General features: G+C 43.4%; 1 protein-coding gene across 8 annotated transcripts in view; it reads left to right on the forward strand.

Moving 5' to 3' along the window:
* ANK2 (ankyrin 2) overlaps positions 1–27,770 on the forward strand; it is a 263,109-nt gene that overhangs the window by 46,453 nt on the left and 188,886 nt on the right. For 5 of the 8 annotated variants that reach the window (XM_059843633.1, XM_059843638.1, XM_059843639.1 and 2 more), the window contains exon 1: positions 22,850–22,978. The exons of 1 other annotated variant lie outside the window; for it this stretch is intronic. In XM_059843633.1, the coding sequence (XP_059699616.1) occupies positions 22,898–22,978 (81 nt within the window). In that variant the 5' untranslated portion in view covers positions 22,850–22,897. Of the gene's footprint in view, positions 1–22,849; positions 22,979–27,770 lie in introns of those variants that run through there. 2 more of the 8 variants (XM_059843655.1, XM_059843651.1) reach the window with 2 other exon arrangements.

Genomic DNA, 27,770 nt, shown 5'->3' on the forward strand with positions numbered 1-27,770 from the left:
GTTACACATCACAGAACATGCTGGAAGTTTTAGCTGGAAATTGTTAAAGTGCAGCCTGAGCAGCCTTCAGGTTATTTATGTATAACTAAAGGAGCCAGCCTTGGATAACTGACATGGCTCAAGATCAGTCCAGTCTGCAGCGAGTGGAGTACTGGAAAATACCTGCATTTTTCTCAGGAGTTACTCTGTGTTTCTGTCATAGCAAAATTTTACCCTGTTTTTAAACAGCTTTTTATTCCCTGAGTTCCCTGCTGCAACTCAGTGGAAAGAGTACATCAAAAATAAAAGGAATAACATTAATGTGAATCTCTCTCATCTTAAAAACACCAGGAGTTCCCCATTAGTATGTACCTCTCACTCCAAGGGAAATGAAAATTTATTGGAGGAATCTTTTGACCCAGTCAAATCTCATGTGAACCAAACCTGAATATACTATATCACCCACTCAGCTGTATTTTCAATGAGCCTTTTCAATGTCTTGAGGGAAATTAGAGTGGGAAGAGGAAGCTGGGGGAAGGGAGAACTGGGCCTAACACACTTGATGAATTTCATTTTTTTTCTTCCTTCAGCAGTTCTCTAAAAGAGCTCCATCTTAGGCCAGGGTGGGTAGGGAGTTCTGCCCTGTGGTAGAGATGTGACCCTGGAAATCACAATTAATACCCACAAGTAAAATGCTGTCACCTTTATTGACTTACTGCATTGAGTTATGAGAGTCAATGAGCCCTGGAAAGTCAACTGGTGAGCAGAGGGAGATTGGGTGTGAGACTCTGGCTTAGTGTGGATCTAGGAGGGAAAGAGGCTGGAGATGCTGGGGCAGGAGGCCCCAGGTCCTCCCTCCTTCCTCAGTGTCCTGGGGGTGCAGCAGTGGGGTCTTGCTGACCTGGATTGCAGTGCTGGCTCTGCTGGCTCTGTGTCTGAACTACCCCTGCCACGAGCTGGCATCTCAGCAAGTCCTGCCTGCAGGGCTTCCAGCTCAAGGAGGCATCCATGGTAAAACAACACCAACATTCATTGGCCTGGTGACAGATTTTATTCATTTTCTACTTAAGCTCCAAGCAGAGCAGCAGGCAGCTTCCAGACACAGTAATATGAGGCTTGTATGATTCCTGTGACCACATGATTAGCTGTGTAATTTATTACCTAATTTTCCTAAATACAGTATTGCCAGTAGTAACCAATTAAAATAATCAGAAACAGTGGCCTGGGATGAGGAAACAACAAATCCATCATGAGGATTGAATTGCTGTTAGATTTTTGGGCCATCTGAGTTATGGCTTGTTGACGTTAATAACAGAACTAGTGAATATTCTCATTACCAAGTAGTTTATGGAACAGCACTTATGTGGCTTTTGCTTGCCTGGTGGGATTTTCCATATAAAGAAAACAAAAGGCAATCTACTTTTGTTCCCTTTAATGTACTTTTTTAGTAGTTGGAAGATTTAAAAAGTTTGTAGAAGTGCTGAGTTGTTGTGCAAATGTTTATACATGGTTTAATAAGTATATAGCTGGTGTCCTGAGAATTCAATTCATTCTCTCTTCAGGGTTAGTCTTTCAACTTCTTTATTTGCTTTGTGAACTCCTAACTGTTCCACACGATTGTTGTTGTTGTCTGATTTTCTTTGTCCTTATGACAAGTGTTGCCATTTCTTACTTCTTCTCCCCTCCTCCAGTCATGGCCTCGATGCTTTGGTTACTCCTTGGAACCTGTCTGCTCCATTCTGACCCCTGTGCCGTGGCCATGAGCTTCCCCAGAGCCCAGGCCAGCATTGCATATCTGTTATCTAAGGGATTTTAGAGTAACTCAGCTACATATGTGTCAAATCTTGGCCTCTCTCAGCTATGTAGGGCAAATCCCAAAAGGGTTTTCATAAAAAGCTTCCTGTATTTGTAAATTTATTTATTGACTTTGGGTTAGAGCTCAAGGCTTAACAGTTCCTGAAAAACTGACATCTTTAAAATTAAAAATGCTCAAGAAAAAAAAAAAAAACAGATGTGTAAAAGCCTGGGGATAACCCTATCTTCTCCCTTTAGTTCTCTGGGAAGTATAGTCTGAAAATAAGTGTTAATCAGGTGCTACAGGATGGGATTTTCATTTGGTTCCCTTTCTTTTAACTAAAGCACTCTAGACTTGCATCACCATCCCCAGCTGCCTCCACAAAATCCAATAACTAGGTCATTTACTGTCTTTTTGCAAGCTTGGAATGTCCAGGGAATAAATCTCAGGATTCTGTCCAGTTTTAAATATTTAATCCAAGTTATAAGTCTATGGAGAAATTCTTATGAGCTCTATACCTCCTATTTTATTACAGCTTAAAGTTTGTGATGGTAGGGATAAAACTTAACAACCCGAGTCTGTTTCTTGGCTAACTAATAACAGATGGAGCTAGGTTTGCAAGTGTGTGTGTCTTCCAAGGCAAAAGCATGAAGCTGTGCAGGTTTGCAGGATCACACTCTGAACGTGGTCCTGCAATCAGGCACTGATTTTTACCTTAAGCTGCAGAAGGAGCTGGGCTTACTGGATTCATGTTCAAAAAAATTCCAAATAACCTTTGATAGGAGCAGGATTGCCTTGCTGTGTCACATGTGAATTGCAGAAGGTTTGGGAATCTTCCCTTCCTGGTTCTTCTCTTTTGCATGAATGAAATGTGCTTTAAAACCCCTGGGCTGAGTGACAGGCCTGGTTCTGCCATCCTCTGATGGGTGGAGCTGGGAGAGGGACGGTGGCCAGGGCGTTCTGGGCCAGCAGTGGGTGAGGAGAGAGCAGGCACACACGGGCTGGGTGAGGAGCAAAAACAGCTCTGGCACCGGACAAAGGCACTTTGTTAGGAAAAAACCCGACAGAAAACAACAGATGAAAAGAAAGAACAGGGCCAAAAATAGAGTGAGGGCATGGTGATTGGATGAGGCATCCCCTAATTACCATTGGATCTTATGGAGAAAAGACTCTGTTCTATAGTGTTGTGGTAAACAGTGTTGATATAGACAAAAGGGCAGATTTCAACTGCGTGGTTCTGGCTTTCCTACTGCATGAGTTTATGGAATTGCAGTCATGATGTTCTTTTAGCACCGTTTCTTTCAGTGTGACATGAGTAAATTTGTTTAATGCACCATATGCTACTGATGGAGAGCTCCTAACATTTTCTCACCTTGAAAAACAGAGCTTTAAAAGGAGATTATTGCAAGTTAAGAGAATGCATTGTGTTGGGTAGACTGTGGTATAATCAGACTTCTCTATATTTACTAAGAGCAATTTTAAAAGGTTAAAAAAGGGGAATTTGCTGTCTTCAAGGTAGAATCTTGAAAACATTTTTATTTCACCTATTCAAAATGAAAATGACCGGAATAAATTATGTAAGGGCTCCTCACACGGGGGTTCTGGCTCAGCACCATCAAAGTGACATAACTGTGAAAAGCTGTCAATTGGCATTTCTTTGGTCTTAAGGAAAAAAAAACCCCAAACCCTCGTGTGTATAAATTGGATACTTCAATCTATGCAGCCTTATCTTTGATTCCAGAATACATTAAGCCCAGTGGCTAATATGATATTCTCTGTGGAATCTGTTTGATGGCTGGATTAAATTGCAAATACAATAAATAGGTAACTGACCTGAAGCACTGATGTAGCTAACATTGCCCTTTTGTTATCTGTGCTTAATTCTCAGGCAGAAAGCAACACAAGTAGATGTCCAGTGTAGGCTCAGAGCACCTGCAACTGCAGGACTCTGCTGCTTGTTCTGTGCTGTGGGAGGAGATCTGCAGCCAGGGCTGGCAGGCGACTGCTGAGAAGAAATCTGTGTCAGCTGTGATTTTCCTTTTCTAGACTAGAAAGTAAAATAATCAGCTATATATAGCACACTTGAAAGAGACTGCAAAATCTGTCCAAGTAAATACAACGTTGTTGGGCACTTTGCAATGCTATTCCCAGGATCCCTCTGAGAAGAAATAAGCAGGAGATGGAGAAGTTAAACATTACCTGATATTTATCAAATGGTCTGTGTATTAGACAAGCATCTGGCAGAATTCTGTTTATCTTGCACTTGATAAAAAGTAGCACAACTGAAATGTCCAGGCTGATCTCCATTTTATACAGGGATATGGAGGGCAAGCCAGTGTGGTTCTGGAAAATTGTCCTTGGTATGTGTTGGTATGGGGTCAGGATCAGGAGGTTTGCCCAGCAGCTGTTGTCCTCCTGCAATGTTTCTCACAAGCTGTAGATTTCATATGTCAAACTCGGGATGCTTCATTATTACAGCAGGGAACACTCAGAGAATTCTGTTCAGGAAGGGAGCCAAAAATTTATCAGGAGCTTTCTAGTCTAGAAACACTGAATAACCTCATTTAGTGACAATCTTTTATTCTGCATTAGTGGTGTGAATGTGTTTGAGGCCTTAATCTTAGTTGAAACTTGTAATTTACCATAGTGATAGAAAAAATGTCATCTGACCCTGAGAACATATCTGAAAATTGGTGTTCTTTGGCTTTTGGAAATAGAGTCAAAAAAGCCCTTCTAAATGATGTTTCTTTGTAGTTTGGTGCTCTTAGTTCAGAGTGTGCCATTACATAGTGTTTTCTTTGTTTGCCTGCTGCTTTAAAACCTTCCCTCTGGAGAGACCTCCCTGGAGCTCTACCTCCATGGAATCACTGAGGTTGGAAAAGACCTTTAAGATCAGAGCCCAAAACATTAACACGTGTATTAAAACTAGAAAAATCTTTTTTCTCATTTCTTGGGCACGTGGTAAATGTTCTCTCGTGGATTATTTGTTTCTAACAGTTGTTAAATGTTTTGTTGCAGATCTTAGGAGTGATATGTTTAGCGAGTAGCAGTCCAGAATGGAGCAGTTGTGCCATCAGGCTTTGTGGTGCAGCTGCCAGTCACATCCAATTCACTGCTCTGGGCACTACTGAGTGCTTCTGTTGGCAACACAGCTGGGCTTGGTTCTGCACTTCCCCCTCCACCTGCACTGGAGGAGCAGTTCCTGCTATTCCTCTTTGCACGCCCAGGTGAAGTCCATAAAGCTTTAGTCGCATGAGGAGCTGCAAGTCACTCAGTCCTGCATGGAATCAGGGTGAGAGAGAGCTCACTCAGGCTTTGTGTTGGCTCTGGTGGAGGGAAGCCCAGCCCCAGGCAGGCACAGCCTCCGGCAGGAAGCGAGGGAGGCTGCCAAACACAGCGTGTGGAGCTGGAGTAACACAGGTGTTGTGGTTTGCCAGCTCCTGATTTGTCTTCAGCTGGCTCACAAGCCTGTTGGAGTACGGTGTGCCTGGTTTTGTGTTAGAGAGGCACCTGTTCAGAGTGTAATAAGTAACTGCTCCATTGCTGTGTGCTGTAAAACCTCAGGTGATGACTTAGATGTGTCCTCTTGTGGTTTCAATTACACAACTTCAAATTGACCTTATCAAATACTATTTTAGCCCAGAGGAAGGGTGGTGAACTAGGTATGTGTGTGAAATAATAAGGTGGATCTTTGTGGACTTGGAGCATCACAGACCCTCACTGCTCTCCTGTTTGTGTCCTCAGATGTGAAAGGGTTAGCTGAAAAGGTCCAGCATGACTCTGTCCCCTGCTCAGGGTCCTGAGGCCAGGTGTGCTTCCCACATCCTCTGATGAGCAAAGCATGTTGTCCCGGTGTATCAGGTACATTCAGGAGTACCTGTGGGGAAGGCACTCATATTTGTGAGCTCATGCTGCTCTGCTGGTTCTGCTGATGGTCAGGGGGTTTTGGAAATGAGGTTATGCAGCTCAGCCTTGGAGGAAAGCAGGGAGTGCTGGGGATGAAGAGTTAGGAGTGGTTGCTAAGAATATCGGATCAGCCCGGGTTGCTATGGCAACAGTGTTGCCAGGATGGAAAACTTTGCCTGCAATCAGCCTGAATTCATAAGTACCAGGGTCTACCTGTGACGCACTGGGAAGTCAACCTCAATTTTGTGACCCAAAGGGTATCTTTTATTAAATCCTTAAGGATTCATATTCTCCATGTGCTAAGTAGTCTGGTACAGGGGGGAGAGAGAGCATCTGTGGGAAGTCAGGGAATGCTTCAGGGGCCGGGTCAGAGACACGTGTGCAGAGACAAGCATGTGGATAATTAGGTTGCATTTGTGTTACTCCTTGGCTGGATGTGTAAGTTTTTCATTCCAGGTGATAAGATGAAGGAAGTCCCTCTTGGTTTTGGGCCAAGGCTTGTTTCCAGCTGCAGATTCCTTCGGGTCCATTTTATGTTCAGTCTCCTTTACTAGTTTAGCACTGAGAGATTTGGGTTGTGAGCAGGGTGTGACAGTAAGCACACGAACTGTAAGAAATGGTGTTCCTTCACTGCAGATAACTATTCATACTGCAATTTAATTTCACAGACAAAATACATAAAGAATGTCTAAATCTCTGTCTGTGAAAGTTGACTTGCATTTAAAAAAATGCAAGTAGGCTTAAGTTAATCACACCTAATATGAATGAGTGAGTGTCCTGTAGATTAAGCAATTACCTAACTGGTCAAGTATTTCACATCTTGTGGTCAATGCACTCTGTGTTATGCCAGTGACATCCTTTCATCATTTACTGGTGTGTATTCTCTAAACAGGATGCAGATGCATCTCTGGCTTACCCTTTTTAGACACAGCTCTTCTTTCTGTGGCTCCTTTTCCTCGTTGGGGATGGCCACCTTTGCAAGACACGTCTGTCTGATCTGTCAAGATCTGGTTGGTGGAGTCTGTGTGGTGCTGGAGCTGTGAGCTGAAGAGCAGAGAAGAGCTGTGAACAGCCCAGTGCCTTGTGGTGGGCCCTTTGTGTGCCAGCTCTCTGGCTTTGCTCTCTGCCAGGCTCCCGTGTCACCCACAAGAACTGGCACTTGTTTAGTCTCAAGAAAGGGCCCAGGATTTCTGGAGAGTCCTGCTGAAAGCTCTAAAAGCACATCACAGTTGAGTGCATCACAACCCTTGGTCAGGAATGGCTTGCAGGGGGTTTTGATGAGTGCACAGGTCAGGACCAAGACTGACTGCAGGCAAACAGCTCTTGGTGGCAGAGCCTTTCATGAAGTTAGCTTATTTACAGGTGGCAGATGGAAACTGCTGCCCAGCCTTGGGGAGAGGTTGCTGTAATTCCCTCTTGGGTTTCAGGATGGCCATAACTAACAGCAGGGCATCTAGCCTGAAATTTACAACTATTGCTATTAGTTCTTTAAAGGCCCTGCGTTGTTTGAGTTATAAAAAATAGCTTTTAAATCCAAGTGATTTTTTTCTTTGCCTGGTGATGGGGAAAGTAGGTGAAGTAGTGACTTTGCCTTGACTTGGTGCTGTTGGGTACACTTGGCTCTTGGAAGCAGCCTGTGCTGTGGAAATAGTAAAACAGAGGTGGAAGGGCTCGTGGGAGGAATCACATTTACAGCCTTCTGTTGAAAATCACTAGCACAACTTACTTGTTCCTAATGAAACACAAATTTTCCTTAATTTGGAGCTTCCCTCAGTCTTCAGTACAGGATTTCCCTGTTGAAGGGTAAATGTGTGCTCATGTTCTTAAAGCTGTATTACTTTGGGTTACCTGGGAGTTTCTCAAAAAGGAATGAATCACAGGCCCATGTATAGAAAGGTCTTTGGTAAAAAAACAAGTTTTTAAAATTTACATGTGAGGGGAAAAACCACACAAGGCTGGTGCAACTGCCTTTTCCTTGATTAATTTTATTCTTATGCACAAATAATTCCTGTCATCATATTCAAGGCAGCTGTTGGACACAGCCTTGATGATGATGTCTTTTTGTGTGTGTGTGTGTGATGAAAGGCCAGTGTTAAAATATTTTCTTTGCAATATATAAGGTTGGTGGTGTTTTTCACTTGGAATCCTTGGGGGTAATTAAGGGATGGAAAAAAAAAAAAGATCTATGGTGACTGCTTTGGTGGAGAGATGCCCAGGTTCACTGTAACTAATACTGTAGGAGCAGGGAGGGTTTCTGCTGTGGTTTTGTTTCTTCATTAGATGAGGCATTTTTAGAAGGGACCCTAATGATAAATTAATAGAGAGTGTGGATTAAACACTCCCAGGAATTCTTAGTTAACTGTCGTTTGACCAGCCCTGCAGAAAGCTTGTTTTCACCGGAATCCTGAACTTGAAGAAGCCATGATGTAAGCCCTTCAAAGGCTAGAGAATAAAAGGGGATTTTTTCCACCCTTTAATGAAAAGAAGCTTTTGTTTGGGAAGGCAGTGCTCAGTGTCCTAGAGTGTCTGGGAGCAGGAACATGCCATTCCTTCCTCTCTTACTGCTGCCCCTCTGCCAGGGCTGCATTTCAGTGGGTCGTGCCTGTGTGCAAAGGGCCCCTCACAAAGTGCAGGTGAAATTGCTGTGGATCTTCACAGGGACTGTGCATTTCCTCTGGGAAAAGAGGCTCTGCTGGGAGCTGTGGATGATGCTCTGTGCAGGGAGAGTGGGCAGGACGTGTTCTGGCCCCTGCTGTGCTCCTGTCAGAGTTTCCATGTCAAACACCAAGCTTTGCTGGGTCACACGTGCTGTTTGTGCTGCAGTTTTTCTCTTAAGGGTTTGTTGGAGGAGCGAAGGCACACAAAGCAAGCATCCAGCATTCTAGAAGTGAGGAAACCAAAAGCACTGGTGCAGTTATTATAATAACTAAGAATGGGGCTGTGTGTGCTAGGCACTGTATGGATTTAGAACAACAAGCACTCCTTTTCCTGAAGAGTTTTATGTCTAAATGGATGATTCATACACGAGACCACAGAAGGCCTAGAACAAACAAATAGCAGGAGGCTTGGTAAACACTCACAGTGTGTTATTATTAATAAACATACACATAGACACACATATATATACCCCCACACACATCCATATTTTGGTGCAGTTTAGCTAAAAGGGGAATTGTGAACAGAAAACACGAGAGAATGGAGCGGGGGAGAGAAGGGAAGAATTTGTAGGGGAAGAAATAGGACAGAAAAAAATTATATGTAGGACAGGAGGAGCTAGATAAAAGTGAAAACACTTGAAATTACAAGCCAAGGGAGGAATTGCAGCAGACAACTGTACAACTGTATAGAAACAGGGTACTATATGGTGGGAAGGAGATATCAAGGCAGTTTTCCATCATCTTGAGAGAATTAAACTTTTTCCTGTGTCCCTGCAGAACCCCTGGCCTCTACAGCCTTATTTCTGAAATGATTTTTTTTGGCTTGAGCTTCCCACACTTTTCTGGAGTCCATGTTTTCAAAATGTATGGTGGAAGTGTGCTGGAGAACAGCACCAGTTCTAGGCTGGCCCTTCTGGTTCTCTGCATGTCAGTGTGAACCTTGGCTGTCCAGAGCCTCAGCAGACCCTGGGCTTCCCTCTGCCTTCAGTGGAGCCAGGCCTGCTGCAAGTGGGTTTTCTTTCAGGAGCTCCCCCTTTTCCCAAATGTCAACATCCCTGGATCCACTCTTCCTTAAAACTCTGATCTTGTGATCAGCTTGACCTTTGCAGCTGTGGGCAGGAAGACAGATCTGGTTTGTGTTCTGAAGTGCTCTTGGTTGGAGAGAGCAGCAGCAGGAAGCAGCTCAGGAGGGAGGAGATCCTGATAGAGTACAGAGCTGGATGTGGGAGAGCTGACCTGACAGTGGTTTTGGTGTGAACTCGTTCCAGGCCTCTAGTAACAGCAGTTTATATCTCAGTCTTTGATGTGGTTAAACTCTGTGTATTAACATGAGATAAAAATATGTAATGGTAATTATTTTATCTGTGTTTGGGATCCTTCTCCTTAAGGAAAGGACTTGGAGTTTCATTTTCCTCTTGTGTTGAATGCCAGTCCTTGACTTCACTTGAAATAAGTCATATTACTTATGAAATCATAGACAGCAATATGAAAATGCAGAGTTTGCCTTCACCTGTGGCTGATTCAACAGACTACACTAAGCTGTAGGGATGGCTGAAAAAGAGGAAATCAAAGCCTTCACCAAGGCTTTGTTTAGTTTTGTTGAACTTGATATATGCTTTTTCCAGTGAACACTTTCACTTCTGTATTAGAAGCCCTAAGTGAGATTTTTGGGTTTTTCTGGTTGATGGTCATGTGCAGCTGGAGTAATGCAGCTAAATGTGGTCAAACCTGAGCTGGCTTCATGTTTTAAAAGTTAAATAAGCCAAATTCTGTGCTAAGAAATGGTGTTTACCAGTTGCTTTTCCCCATTTTTCACCATAGCCTTTATTCCATTCAGACACATTACCTAGGTTTCATGCCAATGTCAGCAGTGCAAATATTTCCATTAAAACTAAGAACTACAAAGAGTTACAAAATTGGCTTTTTGTGTTTCTCAAATGCTATCAAAACACAGCGTGTTTTTCTAACGTTACAAATACTGCAGGGAAGGAACAAAAACTCATTATCAAGTGAGAAATTAATGAATGCTTTTCTGCTGGAACAAAATCTGTGTATTTGACATTCACTTTTTTAATGTCTTCATATTTCAAACACAATTCTCTACCTCTGTGCTGAGAATCTGAAAACAGTTGTGGGCATGCACACCTGATTAATGTTTGTCATCTCTGGTAGGAAGCCAGAGATGACAAAACCTGTCTTTTGACAAACGATGAGGTTTATTTGCTGTGTACTTGTTTTTGTGGAATTGCAAGTCCCCTTCTTGCACCAGGTTTCGATTCCCATCCTGTGGGGTAAAAATCAAGGATGTGTTTGTGGAAACAAAGAGTGAAAAAGCCGTGTGAGACAAGATGTACATCTGCTGCAGGAAGAAATTCATCTGGCAGATGAACAAACTGGTTCTGAGTCTCTGCTGGAATCAAGAAGGCAGTCAGTAAAGAGATGCCTGGAGGGAGTGCTGTGTCTGAGGGCCAAGCCTGGTGCTCCCTGCTTGTGTCTGTGCTCCCCCATGACGAGGGATCCTTTTCATCCCTTGCACGGTGGTTTCCAGGTTGTTTGGGCTATTGTGCTTTCAAGTCTGCTTTAGACCCTTCAAATATGAGCTTATGAAATTCATAGTAGGTTTCAAAGTATGGCAGGGAGAAATGCTGCTGAATTTTCTCCCTATGAAAGGCTTATCAAAAAGGAAATGAAAACCTATGGATGCCTCTCTGCTCATTGATTTCTGAAATGACTGCAAACCAGACTGGTTCTCCTGTAGCTAACTGCTCCCAGCTGTTGTTTCACATTCCAAATTTTATGAGTATTTTTGCTGGCAACAGGAAATATTTTCAAGTCTTTGTAGGATAAGGCATCCATTTATTTTACATAAAATGTTTTGTTTTTCTTATTATTCTGCATGTGGAAGCCTTGCCTGTATTTCCAGAATGAAAATGCACAATTGCAGTTACAGAGAGTTAGAAATAACCAGTTTCCTAAGTGTTCTATTAGCTCTGATGTCTTAAATCAGATTGGGTTTCAAAATCCTGTGCTATTGCAGCTGGAGAGAGATGCTAAAGCCACTCTATACTCCGTCTGTGCTCATTAGGAATCCTGACTTCAGTGCAGAAGGGAAAGAAGCCCTTATTAATACATGTCTGTTACAAAAACCCAGCAAAACAGATACTAAATGTGTACTGCCTATTTCAGTGAGAACTACTCTTCAGTATTATAATCCAAATTTATTTGCTACCTGTTGTGTCCTCCTGCTGTTGGACTCCAACGTTTCAGGCTTTTTCCCAGATAATTGCATGTGTTAATTTCTGCTCTGGAAAACGTGCTTATAATCCACAGTTTATAGATAAAAGATCTTTGTACAGAGTTTTCTGGATCCACCCTGAAGTTGGGTGCAGATCATTTCTTTCACTGACTTCATGGTGTCTTATCAATTATGGATGAGTTTATTTGCTTTCCTCTCTATTGTCTTTGTTTCTTTGCACCAGTAGAAAAATTCCTGTTGTGCTAGGACTGAGCCTGGAATCTTCCTCTCTTGTGTCTCAAGGTCAAGTGTAGCAGTGGTTCTTGTGGCTGCAGCAGGACTGTCCCTGTGCCATGAGGCTCTTCAGGTGGCTTTGCTCCTTCCCAGATTTTATTTCTAGAGATTTTCCAAGTTGGGATTTTTCACTGTGCTCTAATACCACCAGAAATGTGGCAAGATAGATAGTTGTTATCCCAAAGTTGTGTTTAAGGAAAAGTTGACAATACTTCACAAGAAAATGTTCTAGAGGTTTTTTAATAATTGACAAAGACATGGACCATAGCTTATGTTGCCCAAAAATGTGGATTTTTTTCTTTATTTGAAAGCTATTTATAATGCAGTAAGTTTATCAAGTAATTTGGAAGCAAAGAAAAAATTTGCAAAAAGATGAACAAAAATAGGAGAGGGGAGGTCACCTTCCCTGGTCTTGAGTTGAAGAAGGTGTGAGCAGAAAAATGCTTTTGTGGGCAGATGAACTCTTTTTGGATGAAGGCTGGGCTCAGCACACCAAAGGTGTATTAGGATGAATATTGGGATAGCATATTTTTCCCCCTAGTCTGTTTTGTTGTCGCCACTGTGGAGTGAAAGAGTTTTCATCACAGAGCCAATAACTTCTGGAAAGCTTTTCAATCCCACTGTCTGAGAACCAGCTCAGGCTCGTGCTCTGTCCCTCCATTTCCCAGAGCAGGTGTCCCAAAGCACAGCAATTGTGAACTTTTTCTTTATGGGCAAATTTATCCTACATCATGTACACGTCTTCTAGATGACCTTCATCTTCTAGAACTTGGCAGATGAACTGTATTTGTGTTATTTTTAAAATTATGATTATTTTCAAAACTGAAGTGAGCTCCTGGTGCACAGCAGAGGTGTCTCTCTTCCCTGTGATCCTCCTTCCTATTTTACACAAGGAGATTTCTCCAGTAGCTGAAATGATCACAGAGAGTAGGTTAGGTCATCTCAAGCACCTGTGCAGGCAGCAATGTCACCAGCACAGCTTTTGGGGAGAGCATTCCTTGAGGAAGATGATGTGTAAATCCTCTCTGGTTGCTGTGGGCGCTGGCTCCGGACACGGCTGTCTGCCAAAGCCAGGGGTCCCATACCACCCCCAGGCTTGGCTCTGGAATAAACAGTGGTCAGAGACTGTCCTTGCTCTTCACTGCCAGAGTTTGCTGTTGAGACAGGGAGTTAAAAATGAAGGCATCCATTGCTTTGGTTAGGGAGCTGTAAAACAGCCAAGTGATTCTAAGATGAAATGTGCCAGTAGGGTGTGTGAAGGAAGGACCTGTTGGAAAGCAGAGTAGACTGTAGCCATTTCCCTTGAAAAGTTTGGGGGTTTTTGCTTTTGTTAGAATGATTCATCCTGTTACTCACCGTGGGAGTGTTAATTGCCACATGGTAAGAGCAATGTCACCTTCTTAAGGTGAATCTGAGAGAGGCTGGTACGTGCAGCAGTTTTTGTTGAAGGAAGTGTCAGCTATGAAATGTGGTCTCTTCCAGAGTGTTTCCTAAATGGAGCTCACTATTGGGCAGCATGTTCTGTCATTAAGCTGATGTTTTTATTTAGGACTCCTCATTGGTTTGATTATTAAATATCATTTACTTGCAAATTGTTAAAGATCTTGAGTAAGTTTTGCCTATCCAGGGTAACCTGGAAACCAGGAACAGCATTTGTTTCATGCTGTTTAAGAATTCTAACCTAAAAATGTTTATGGTTTAAAGATGATTCAGTCAAGGTAGGAAAACTACAGAGAAATGATGTGCCATTGTTTCCCACTGCAATTTGCAGGACAGATAAACTTAGAGGCTGCTCTGGGAGGTTATTTTATAATTACCCCCTCCAGCTTGCATTTTAAGAACATCGTGATACATAGAACCACTTAAATGTGATTAAATGCTTCACTGAATTGAAAGATCACTGAACGTGGTGCTTGGCTGAGGACAGAGCAAAAGGGTCATCTGAAACTCAATTTTTCCTGTGTCATTTGCCAGAGCAGCGCAGAGCAGCCTCAGGGCTGGGTGGGATCTCTTGTTGACCTTGGATGACCATGGCACATCCACAGAAAATCCCAGCACAGCCTGGGATTGTCCTCAGTCCAGCACTGAGGACCTAAACAGCTCTGTGCACTGAGTGTCTTATTTGAACACCAAGAGAGCATCTTATGACTCCTTTTTATTTTTTTCCTAATATTGTGAAAGCAATTATTTTAAACATATTTTTTTTTACAAACTACAATACCTGTGGGTGAAAATAAAATGAAGTGCCTCCTATTTTTCAAATGTGTATTTCATTAAGTACAGGTTGGTACAGTTCCAAAGAGAATATTTTCTAACAAGATGGGTTTTCAGTAGAAGAATGTCAGCTTGACGAGCCCAAGTGTTCTTTTACAGTAAGGGAAGAACAAACTCTTTGTTAAACGTTACTCCAGTTTTTGTTGCTAAATATATAGACATGCAGGTTTTCTCTGGAAGTTGGAGGAAGTGTTTTTTCACTCAAGGCAAGAAACTGTCCCAGATATTTAACTATGACATTTCAAAATGGAACATTGTGGCAGGAAAAAATGGGGTGCAGGGAGATGCCAGTATAGTGAGGTACAGAACTGGAAGCTTTTTAGGGGGCAGGTATCGTTGAAGGTCGCAGTACTTTGTGATTCCTCCTTGGGCTGGAAGAAACAGGACTGTGGAACAGCTTGAAGCAATCTGTCATGTAACAGTATTAGTACTAATAATTAAAAGTAAAACCTTGTGAACAGCAGAAAAATCTTTGAAGAGGTTGTGACTTAGCAGAAGGTCCCCCCTGCTCTGTGCTCCGAGTGACCACTGCCTGAATCATTTCTTTGCCTTGTGGGTGGACTCAAACTGCTGCTGTGTTCTGTGCTCATCCTCCTCTCTGGCCTTCACAAAACCAGCTTGTAGTGAGTTGCACTTGGCTATGGGTATGGGTATATGACCCCCCTGGAGTGCCAGGGGGTGCCTCTGGTGATGCTTGCTAACAGCCATAGGAGCTGGTGTCCGTGCTGGATTAAGTTAGAAGAGCTTGTGATTCGTCTTGCCTGTGGAATATGTATTTTCAGTTAATTAACCTTTTCTTTTGCTGCTGAAGTAATTCTTGCAAGGCCTTTCCTGTTTTGAGCAGCTTCCTAATGATGGCTTTGACATTTGCTACCTAAGAGATGAGATCACTGAAATGGCAGGGGCTGTCAAATCAGGAAATCTCCCTCTCTGGTCCTATCCCATATTTGATATGTACAATCCCTTGCTCATGGTACATACCTGCCTGTACACACACACTTCAGAACTACACTGGAAGGAGTTAATGGAGAGTGCAGAGTTGGGAGAGGCTTCTGCAGCTTCTGTTTGACCCAGTCATGTCCCAACATCACCATCCAGGCCTCAACTACACATGCCCCTAACACTTTTTCCACAGGTCCTGCTGCATTCAATGACCAAACTAATGGTACACATTTAATGAACAGCTACTCCACAGCTTGTTTCCCACTCATTGCTCAATTTGTGGCCCCAGGCCTTATTTAGAACGTGTTGTTTAAACATCCCTTTGAAGACAGAATTATTAGTCCCTGGGGGCTCATCTATCGTGCTCATCAATGTCCTATCCCACTGTGTGGAAAATAATTAATTGGTTTTCATTATGTTTCTGTTAGGTGAAGAGACACAGTTATTCCTGTTCAGTGGATGGAATGCTGAAAGGCAGGGAGGTAAATACTCAAAAGTTTTGAGTGTTTGGACCCTTAGTTGAAGAAAATTGTGATTTCTTTTTGTTTTTTTTTAAGTTAGCATATTTGATCTCATTGATCCCAGGTCGAAACTGTCCTTTTGACTGTGATTATCCCTGAGAGTTTTTAACCCTTGGAGGAAAAAGGTCACAAGGTGGATGAGGAGCATCCAGCAAATTGAGAAACTTGGTGTGAACAGCTTGTTTTTTAAGCGCCTGTCTCCTATGAAGGATGAGGAGGGGACAGATGGAGCAGCATGGGTGCTGCTCTCTGCTGTGCTGATGGGTCGCTCTGGCTGTGAGGACAATGTCCCATTCCTTGTCCTACACCATCTATGCCAATTTCTCTGAATCCATCTGCAAATCAGGCAGCAGATGCCCTTGCTCTGAATCTCCTGTGGATTCCTCAGTGTGGCCATCTCAGCCCTGAGAGGCAGGTGGCTCTGGTGAAGGAACAGATACTGAATTACATGATTGGAGTATATAAAGCATGCATACAGGTACAACTAGAGTTACATGGCTGCCTTTGCTCTTTCGTTTTCCTTGCTTCTGGAACAGTAGACAACCGTCTGTTGGCCTTTTCCTCCCTGGTTTAGGAGAATGTTAGCTTTAGGAAGCTCTCACTCTTCTGTCCATCTCCCCTTTTTCATCCTCCAGGGTAATTTTTCTACCCCTCCTGTGCCACCAGCATCATTCCCAGATTCACTCCTTGTTCTTCTTCTTGCCAACATGTGGATATAAAGCCTTTAATAGCTAAAGTCTTTCAGATGAGCATTTCAAATTCATCTTGAGATAGTATCAAAACCCTTAAATTCAAGACATAGAAATTTGATCAGAGTATTTAACAGGAAAAGGAAAGCTTTACCTAGTGAGAGAAGGTTCTATGTAGGAATCATAACTAACAGCCACACCCGTAGTAATGGCAACCTTAGAGGCTCGTTTGAGTACTTTGCAAAAAAAAAAAAAAATTTTTTTGTTACATTCTGCTGAAAATGTGACACATTTCTATTGCAGTTTGTGCATGCTAAATAATAGAAATGCTGTGTTTTATCAACCCATGACACAAAGCTCTTTTCTAATTTTCCTTTCTGTTATAACTGATTTCAGATTTTGTTTCTGGTAGTCTTTTCTTTGCCAGATGAAGGCAAGAAAAATTGTCGATTCCTTTACTCCAAAATAAAATAGAAATTACCAGTTATCAGAAGAAAAATAATTGAAGGCAATAAGGGAAGAATGCTTTGAGCTAGAAAGTCTCCCTGGCAAGTGTCTGGTTACTATAGCAATCGCCACGGAGCACGTGACCAGCATGGCAATTGCAGGGGGCTTGGGAGCCTTGTCTCTTGCCCAGGTTGGGTGTCCTCTCAGCAGAGGTGCTACCTGAGGTCACATCCCCACAGTCCTGACTCCCAGATGGGTGGACAATGCAAACAATCCATTTGCAGCTCCCACTGGGCACAAATGGCACGTTCAGTTCATGGATTTTCATTTGTTTCATCTGCAGCACGCCACAGCTGAGGGCAGCAGTTTCTTCTCCCTGGTCCAGCTTGTTTTAAATCTACTTTTTGGCTGTCGGTTTGTGTAGCACTGATGGCTGTTTATGTGTTTTGAGCTAGGCAGGCAGCCCTACCTAGGGCTGATAATTTTAATGTGGATGTAGAGTAGAGTCCCAGCAGCTCAGAGGTGTCAGTATTGAGGGACAAAGTAATGCAGTGTTTCATTAAAATAACCCATTTTTTCAAAGTTAATTTTTTATTTTCACATTTGCTCCCTGTGCCCAGTGAGTAGTGGCTTGGCTTCAACAATGAGAAAAAAATAGAGGACACTCTTTCTGGAAAGGAAAGAATGTCAAATTTGCATTCTGCTTAACTTAATTTGGATACTGGGATAGGTACCTCTGCTTCCTTCCAGGGCATGGCACTGCTGACTTGACTTTCACCAGTGTTTAAAGGCTGTTGAGAATCCACTAAAACATGTTAAATATTGATAGTTCCTTGCTGCTTTCATGGAGTGATGCTTCTCTAGAGGACAGAAGCAACAAGCAATAGAGCCAAGTGATTAAATATAGATATTTTAAATATATATACAAGCAGTTAACAGTATCAAACTCAGATGTCAAATTTTCATGATTTGGAAGTATTTACCTTGGAAAGAAAAACCTTTTCTGTAATCCCCACTTTCAGTATGACTGTACATTGTCAGATGTGACTGATGATAACGGGGTACTACTCCCTATTGTTTTTTACACAAGGATGCAGAGACATCCTCTTTGTTTCGAGGTTGCTACCAGCAACAGATACTCCTGCGAGGAAATGAGTCACCCAAGTGTGTGTGGCACAGAAATATTTGCTCTCCCTGTGCTGTGTGGGAGCCAGTGACGTCAGGTGTTTGTGCTGAGCAGGTGTTGGGGGTCCATCCCCTGAGACCCTCTCCAGCCTGGTGCAGGAAGGAGAGCTCAGCTCCTCCTGCTGTCCAAGGCACAGGTGCTGAACTGAAGAGTTCTGAGCAGCTAACTTACTCAGAAATAAGGAGTAAAATGAGGCTGGGATTCCTCATTTATTGTGTTCCTACTGGTTTTCCTTTTCAAACATGATTTGTTGTAGCAGTGGAAGGACATATCAGATCTATTTCCTGGAAATTGGCTGCCTATTTTTTGGCTGTTCTGCTCTCCTAAGATGATTAAATACCAAGTCAGTCATGGCTGTGTAATAGAAATCCAGATTAAATAACCATCACCTTGTTTTGTGTTTTAGGTTCAGACTCTGTAGCATTCCAGTTCTTCTTAAACAATTTTTCTACAAGGACAAGGGTGAGGGGGAATGGTTTCAAACTGACAGAGTGCAGGCTTAGATTGGGTATTAGTAAGAAATTGTTCCCTCTGAGGGTGGTGGGGCTCTGGCTCAGGAAGTTGCCTGGGGAAGTTGTGATTGCCCCATCCTTGGAAAGGGCCAAGGCCAGGTTGGATGGGGCTTGGAGCAACCTGGCATAGTGGAAGGTGTCTCTGCCCAAGGTAGGGGATTGGGACAAGGTGGTCTGTAAGAATTTTGTGATTTTTAATGGAAAGCTATGATGTGGTTGGAGGAATCTGCTTATTAGTAATTTGTGTTATGCAAATAGGAGGAAAAAAATAGGGAGCACTTACGTAACTGTGTGTAAAAATGGTTATTTGGGTGACAAATGTTATTTTACTTCATCATCAGAATAATAATTAAGATTTTTAAATATAATTAAATAGATGCCTAGTTTATCTCTTTGCTGTTGCAGCTCAGTGTAATGACTCAGGGTTAAACCATAGGCAGCTCTTTCACCCTCCTGTGCTTGGCTCTGTTGTTGCTCTCTTATCAGGGTGGGCCAGATGGCAGCTGAGGTTCAGCTCAAGGTAACCAGCAGAAACTCCTGCAGTGGTGGGTCGATAAAATCCCACATGATGAGTAGACACAGAGCACTTAGCACATGTGGTGTTTAGAGGGGGCTTTATAAGTGTTGAAGTGACTGAGAGAATATAGGTGTCACCATTTTAACCATGACAGTATCTGCAATTGCTCAGCTGGAATAGCTGGGTATTTTAATGCTTTTAACATCCTCTGTTGTGTGACAAATGCAGAGGGTTTGCTCTTGGGACAGGCCAAGTGGAGATGGGTCTCTGGAGATCACAGTCCAATCCTTGTCTTGGATCAGGGTCAGCCAGGGCACGTTGCTCAGGGCCGTGCCATGTAAAGTGTGGATCTCCAAGGATTAAGAATTCCTAGTCTAGCTAGGTAATATGTTTCTTTACTTTTAAAGTGTTTCTTTATTTGCATTTCAGTTTGTGCCTGTTGCTGGCTACTACTGAGAAGAGCCTGTCTTGGTCTTTACTCTCTCCCATTTGTATTTGACACACTGAGGAGATACCCCTGGTTTCCAGTTTCCAAAATGTGAATGTGGGAGTGTCCTGACTTACTGACAACACTGTTTCAATGTTTTTTATGTATAGGTAGTACAGGTGCAGAATATGAAGTAAGGTCAGGATGCAGAAAGAAGATGTGGTTCAACTAGAGTATCAAGTTCTAATTTTCATTGTGTAAAACCTGAGCATTACAACAAACATCTTAATGGATCTGCTGCTGTTAAATTCAGCAGGAGGGGAGCTGGTCTTGTAGGATGAAATTTTTAATTGCAGAAACCACCTGGAATGCTGATATAGGGAATGACTGGGAAATCCTGTGTCAGACTGACGGTGGGGACATGGCTGAGGTAGTGATAAGCCTGCTACCTTGCACAGCATCACTCTGCTTGGTGCAGGCTGCAGCAGCTCTAACAGGGACACTCTGCTTTGCCTTGGGTTTACATGGCAATAGGAATGAGTTTGGGAGCGAGGGTCTGGGAAATAGCCAAGCCAGACTGGGCAAGGAAGCCCCTCTGACTGAGTTAAAGGCATTCCTGTGGTACCACTGCCCTGGATGCTGGTGTACTGCAGGAAGCTTCTGGCAGTGCTTCAGAGAGAGTGGCCAGCACACTGCTGAAAGACTTGGAGGGAGCTGCTGCTCACCTCTGCAGCGTTGCTTTTCAGCTTGGTGAAGTAAATTTAAGCTGGGTGGAAATCCCCTTGATGGAAGCTGTCTGTGTGTTGTAAACCTGTTACACGAGCCTGGGGTTCAGATGTGGGGTGAGCTAAGATTAAGGTGAGCTAAGCAGCTGGACTTGGGTGTAATGAATACAGCCTGCAAACAACATAACTGATGGGATACATCCGTGGGAATATACACACAAATCCACCTGCTCACCTAAAGCCTCATTCGTGGGCACTGTCCCATCATAAAACACCAGGCCTTGCTCCTGGTTCTGTGGGTGCACAGATACAGCTTGGAGATCTGATATCCCTTTTATAAGCTGCAGAGGGCTGGTCAGGTATGTGACAGCAGCCCTGTTTCAAGCCAGTTAAAAATGACTTTCTGTGTAATTCCCTGGGTTGGGAGTTTATGTCTACATATATTATTTCAGGTAACAAATTTTGTGAAGGAAATGGAATACACATGTTATAATTTTTTTTTCCTAACTTCTTTAAATGAGTTCAAATGCCTTCAGCATTTCTTAATATTTAGGACTTGCTTGGCTGTTTGGGCATTTCTGAGGCAGCTTGTGTGGTTCCTAGGGCTGATTTTGTGCTGTTGTTAGACCTGTTGTCAGCTGACACCAGCTGTGACTCCCTGGTTAGGTTAGGTTGGTTTGGTTTCATGCTGGATTTCTGGGATCATGGGAAATGAAGAGTTACTCCTTCTTTGTCTACACCTAAAGCTGCACTGCCAAAGGAGAATGCCCAGGATCTGGGGAGAGGAGCTAAGAGCAGTCCAGGTTAATGAGGCTGTCATCCTTCAGCCAACTTGTACCTGTGAATTTGGGGTGGATTTGTAGCTGGAATAGCTGTCACAGCAGGCTTTTCCAGTGTTTGGTTTGTGGGCACTGTCACACTGTACCCTTGATTTGCCAGGGAGCCGTGTGACAGTGCAACTCCCAAGCACTGATGGAAAAAATGGAAAGGGCAGGTGAGAAGAGAGGTAGATGGAAATGGGAAATCCTCAAACTGTGTCTGTCTCACTCCTCCCTCACACCTTCCAGCTTGCACTTAGCACTGGCTGCCTCCCCGGGGTGCTGCCCTGTTGCTCCTCATGGTGACTCCCAGACAATTCTTCCTTTCAGCAGGCATCAAGCCTTCCATCATTTAAGTCTCTCGTGAAAATCTGCTCATTTTCTGGCTATCATGGAAGTCTCTGGCCATCCTGTTTCCTTGGTTTTTTTTTTTCAGCTTGAAGACTAGAAGTAAATATAGATACAAAAATTTAATAAGAAGGCCCATCTCTAGGGACAGAGGGACAAGTGATGGATTTGGCAGAGTGAGATAGGTTATTTTTCACCCCCTTTGCATCACTGCAATATCACATGATCTCTGGGTTTTCAGAACCATCGTGCATGATTGTTAGTTATGAGAACCATCATGTATGATTGACATTTACATCATCTTTACACGTAGAAATATCAACAAATGAATTATTTTTTAATAGTGCGAGAAACACTGTAAGAAGAAAACACAGGATACATAATGGCCACATACCTCAGCAGTGTGCCTAACCCAAGAATCACTAACTGGGAATAAACAAATGTCAGGCAGAGTGTAAATGGCTTGGTTTGCTGTGAGAAAGGGCTGGGCAGGGGGATGAATTTGTGCAAAATTTGACTAAAATGAGAAATGGGAGATGACCTCTCTCTTTAAATGAACATCTGTGTTTGTAAGTTGAAAGAATAGCTGCTTCTCCACAGGTTCCCTAAACGAATTCCGTGGAAGTCTGACACTGATAACAAATGACTGTTGTATGTCTTCCCCAAAATCCTTGCTGTGACTGTGATTGCAGCTCTAATTATGGCACAACAGATGCAGTGTTGTATAGCACCCGCCTTCTTCGAGATCCGTGGCTCCCCTTACTTCTACATGAGTTTTCTCATTTTAGTCTAGGATTTACTACTGCTCGCAGTAGCAAAGCAGTCGCTTTCCTCAAAGTAAGGAAAAGAAGAAAAGGTTTTGAGGTTGTTACACTGCTGACATTGTTGTTGTGCTGCAGATGTTCGTTGTGTTTGCAGACAGCGCGATTGTGGGAGAGTGAATTCATGCCTCACTGGGTCCTTTCCACTTTCTCCAGCCTCTCCTCTGCTGAGTAAGCAGTTAAAGGGAGTTTTTTCTATTGTTTGAGAAGGAGGGCGACTTACTTGGGCTGTTTTTTTCACTTGGAAGCGGAACAGTGTAAATCCTTTTTTCTTTTTAAAGCGTTCATCAGAAGAAATAGCAGAATACATTTACATGTGAATGTTGCTGTGTTATTCTTCCAACCCAAGGAGGAGGTGATTTAAGTGAGTAGTACGAAATAATGCCTTGTGTGCTGTGCCAATCACGTTGCCATTGTCTGCTTTGGTAGTGACAGTGAATCATCTCTTAGATGTTACAGTTGTGGCCAAATACCTCGCTCACGTGAATGGGGACAGGGAAGGTGTGTGAGCAGCATCTGGTGCCGCAGGGCTGCCCCATCCCTGCAAGTGTCCAAGGCCAGACGGGGCAGGGCTGGAACTAGGAGATGAGCTTTGAAAGTCTATCCAACCCCAGCCCCTGTGTGATTCCAGCAGCGTTTCCCCACCGGAGCATCACCCCCTTTACCGGGCGCGCCGTCCCCGCCCCGCCGCCGCCGCCGCGGCTGTGCCCGCCCCCGGCCCTGCCCCGGCGGTGCCACCCTCGGCTGGGGCTGGGCGCGGAGCCTGCATGGCACGGCTCGGCGCCGCCAGTGCCGCTCGCTAGGATGAACGAGGAGGCGGCCCAGAAGAGCGACGGCGGCGAGAAGTGCAACGGCGGCAGCCAGCGGAGGAAGAGACCCAAGAAGGTGGGAGCGGGACCGGCGGCGGAGCCGGGCGGGGCGCGGTGCTGGGGCTGCTGGAGCCCGCGGGGATGCTCCTGCCCTGCCTCCGCGAGCAGAGGGCTCTCCCCGTCTGGTTCTATGTCGGTAGCGTTGCGATGAGCGAGGAGGATGGCTGAGCTGAGGCGGTTTTCTGTGGTTTTTTGTTCTGTTGAAGTTGGTGTCGTTCGGCAGTGGATGCTGCTCAGCGCGGGTTTCCCTCGGCTGCCCTTTAACAGAGCGTGTGGTTTATTTTGGCAAAAGGCGGTGTTGGCTCGTGTGCTGCCACACATCCCTTTTCCTTCGAGCTGGAGGTTTACAAACCTTCGGTTTATTTTTCTGGAGATGTTTTTTAAGGCCATGGTGTAAGCAGTCCTAGAGAGATCCGTTGCTGGCTGTTGTAGCATCCGCGGTAATTCGGTGATGCTAATGACAAACACCTGGGTAAAAATGTGAATTTGTCCAGCCACACCCAGCTGCCAGGGCACTTTCTCTGTGTGTCCAGTCTCTCTGTCACAAACGGCTGATTTTCAAGGTATAGCCTGCCATGCCTGATGCTTCGACCCCACGCTTAAGGTAATCTCATTTTAATGGCTTTATGGCTTTAATTGCAGGCAGCTATTTATTTCTGTTTGGGCTTTCTCTCCCCTTTAGGAGGAGAGATGCCTGTGGTGCTGCATAATTATGACATAAATGGGTTTACCCTTATTCTCCCCTCCCCTTCTTTTATGTCAATTGCTATAACTTGAGTTAACACACTGAAATGTGAGGGACTGCTTACAGGATGAAGAAAAATTGTTTAATCCACACAGAGTATACACTGATGAATTCTTCAGTCCCTCATTTTGCATAGAATTTGCATTTTAACCAACACTGTTCACGAGCAAGACAAATTGCTACAGATTGTAATAAGACGCGGACATGTGTTCAGGGACTTCTGCATGGGGTTGGACCTGCTGAGGAGAAGCTCTTTTGCAAGAGGTGACACTGTTAGGCCCCTTTTTATCACAGAGGGCAGGTTCTGTACCTACAACCACAAGGGAATGAGGGAATCCAGAATAAAGGAGAATTTGAACAAAAACACCCTCACCCCACCCTGTTGTGCTTGGAATATCGCCTGGATCCCCACGCGGTGGGAGATTTTATATGGCATCTTGGCCTTCTGTTTAAGCAGAATCTAGTAGGAAAGAGGATCTCTGCTTTGTCTCACCTCTGAATCTGAAAGGTGTATTTGTGAGGGGATGGAAATCCATGTAAGGAAGCAAGAATCAAAAGGTGAAGTGCATAGCCAATGTTTTAATTGGACTGTTGGGTTATCTGGAAGCAATATCGTTTAGGAGAGAGGTTTTGAACGTCTAAGGAGTCAAAGTGGATGTTTGGATTGCTTCTTTTTTAATATCTGTGTTTGTGCTTTCTTTTTTCCCCATTGTTTTCCAAGTAAAGTAGCCCACAGCCTTTCAAGGTTGTGACAACTGCCAAATGAATGCTTGGAAAGCATCTCTTTTATTGAGTTTCCGTATTCAGAGTCTTCCAACAGCTGATTCATCTTCATTTTTCAAAAGCATAATAAATGCTTGGGCATCTTCTTTTCCAACTATCAGTCTTTTACGACTAGAAAATACTGATGGGGCATTTTCAGTTGACAAATATTAAGCAAAAATGTTGTTCATCCCTGAGTTTGGATGCACTAGGTGTTGGTGGCTCAGGTCTGCTTTTAGATAAGCTCTCACCAATCTTGACCCTTAGTGACTTGATGAGGAAATACAGCTGCCTTTGATATTGCTTTTAGAATTCTACAAATTATTTTCTGAAAACCTCAAAACTGGTAACTTTCTTGCTGAGGGAGATAGATCCTGGAATAGCCAAGAGTACAAGAATTCCAGGTTGAATTCCTCTGTGTTTTGACGAGGTAGGCACAATTTATTTTGGGAAGGGAGACAAAAGTGCCATGTGCAAGAGCTCCAAAATCCCAAATAATGTCGCCTGTTTTCAGGTCCTGAACTACTTTTGCTGAACAAAGCTGCATTGCACCAGCCAATATGCCCTCTATCTGTTCTGCAGAAGTTGATCCCTTTTGTGTGGATAATTAAATATTAATTGAGCTAGATGAGTTTGATCTATGTATTGGGAGAGACGGAGAGCGGCTCCTCTCGGATTCAGGGTTCAGCTGGGTCTTCTGTATTCCAGGAGGGTGTCCTGGCCAGGAAGCCAAGGATGACTTTCTCTCATTTTCACCCTTTTTTTTCCTTTTTGTTGAATGTGTGCACGCTTTAAAATAAGAAGGCTTCAATTTTGTCCTCATACAGGATGGGAAAAATCAAAATTTTCAAAGAATGGGGAAAATTGTTGCCTATGCATAGCCAAATTTAATCCTCGTGGTGCTGGTTGTGTCTTTGTGTGTTCTTGTGAGTAAGTGGGCTGCCTCAATAGGTTTGTTAATCCAATGGTAGGCTTGTGTCCAGTTTTCCTGTGGTATTTTGCCCCTGTGATAACTGGGATACAATCAAATTTGTGTTCCTGGAAAGAAAGAGTGTTCACTCAGTTCTGGTATTGGAGAGCAGAGGATGCAGTCGTGGACAGAACTCATCCTGTGGTTGGTGTAGCTTGATGGAGGTGGGTGTTGAAGGGGTAATGCAGTGAGGGATCTGGAATTGGTAATGGATTCATGTTTTCCTTCCGTCTTTTTGCCAAGTCTGTTGCAAAGGGCTCAAGTACGAAATTCCTAGAATTCCTTTCAAGGATGCTCTTTTCTTTCTAGAGTGTTTCAGATGAAAACTAGCTACTGTTGGTCATCATGTGAAAAATGCAGCATGTTCCTGTATCTGGTACTGAAAGCACTGAAGGAAAAGGGGCCTCTAGGAGCCAGAAGTTCTTCCTGAGCTTACAGGTTGTTCATAAACCTCACTGTTGATACATCAATGCAGACATAATCCATTTTGGCTTTTTTGCAGAATTCCAATCTTGTTACTTATATTGCTCATTGTTTAAGGAAAATTGAAATCTTGGAATCAGACCCACAGTGGAAAAGACTTGCCGGAAGTTGTAATGTTGATTTGAAGAAAGAGAAATTAGACTTCCTTTCCTAACCTAATCATAATCTCCTCTTTTAAATAAAGTTGGTTGAGTTATGTGAAGTACTTCCAGTGGAAGCTGCATGCTTGCTAATGGAATCATTTCAGTGTACAAGCTAATCCTTTTAATTAATTTCAATTACTTAAGACTTTTCATTCCATGCATAAGGTAATTGATACCCATTTTGGAGTATGAGTGTCATGTTGGTCACTTAGCTTCAGGAACGAGGATCCCAATGCACACAAAACATGCAGAGAGGGATTGCCAGAGGAGCGAGCCTGTCCTGTGAAGAATCCAGAGGAGCTTGGCTTTAGTGTGCTCAAGCAAAGGCAATCTGAGGGGAAAAGGAAATGAGGCTCCTCTGCAGCCTTCTAATATGTTTAATCAGATAAAAAGCCAAGAGAAACTTAATTATGTATGAGGTATGATGTCTAACGTACCACTGGACTGGGTTCACTCCTTCGAGGAGGTCCCTCTTGCTCCCATGTTTCTGTGCTTTCCTCTGTGTCATTTACAGTGTCATAATAATATTAAACAGCACTCTAATTGGTGGTGAATGTGGCTACTTAAGTATTTTTAAATGCTTGTTTACCTAGTTATTTCACTCTTGCAACTACCAAATTCAGTGGAAAATGGAATGCCGTCAAAAGAAGGGTTTGAAGCAGTGACCATCTCTCCAGAAACTGGTGTGGGGACTGGTGGGACAGCAGTTCCAGTCCTCTGGGTGGTGTTTGCCTGAATTGCCCTCATTCCTTGGCACTTGCCAAGTCCCACCATGCCTCCTCTAGTTGCTGCTCTTTGCCCCACTCTGCCGTGATTCCTGGTGACAGAAAAATAGCTGTGGCCACCCTGCTCTTGGCTGTGCTGTTTGGTGATCCAGCCAGAATGAAACCAGTGTGCCACCTGAGAGACATCACATCCTCTAGCTTTAGAGGAAAGAAGGTTTTCCTGCAGTCAATAAGCAGTAAATTGAACAGGCAGAGAAGAGCTAATGAGAAAAACCACAGGCTTTTCTTTCTTTCAGCAGTAGATATCTAAAAGGCATTACCACAAAGGAAAAGTGGTAGTTTCAAGTTAACCCAACTCACTGGTGCTCAATATTGCTAATTTTACTGGTAGCACAGCTGCTGTAAGGCTGGAAGGTCTTATTCTTCTTTCAGCTGTGGGAGAGAACTGGAACTGCTTTGCTTTCAAAAAGGCTGTAATCCAATTTACATTAAAGTAAACAGGCAGATACATGGTTCTAGAATTTGCTCTGTAAAGAAAAAAATACGTAGAGAGAAAAAAATAAACTTGTTTTTAAGTCACAGACAGGTTTGTTAAGAAAGCTAAGGGTCAAACCAGTTGTATTGCTAAGTGTCTGCCCTGTGCTTTAACGTGGTTTGCACTGTCCTGAATCTGATGCAACTCCACTGCTGTTCTTGCGTTATTGAAATCAGGATTTGCTTGTTCCCTTTGCCTTTTATTCCTATCACGAGTCTGCCAGCACATTTTGTGCCAGGTGTAAAACTAAGATTGTAGCTGCAAATGCTTTGCTGTATTTAGCTCTAGTTGCTATGTGTGGTGGTAACAACCCAAAAATGATGTGTGTTTCTCCCACTGTGGGATAGAATGTCCCACCTCTGTGTCCTGGGTTGCATCAGCAAACACTCCGTGCTCCCATCACAGCAGCTCCATGGGAGTGACTCTCTGGAGAAATAATTTCTAT

This window comes from Haemorhous mexicanus, chromosome 4, assembly GCF_027477595.1.
Source record: "Haemorhous mexicanus isolate bHaeMex1 chromosome 4, bHaeMex1.pri, whole genome shotgun sequence".
Classification (NCBI taxonomy): domain Eukaryota; kingdom Metazoa; phylum Chordata; class Aves; order Passeriformes; family Fringillidae; genus Haemorhous; species Haemorhous mexicanus.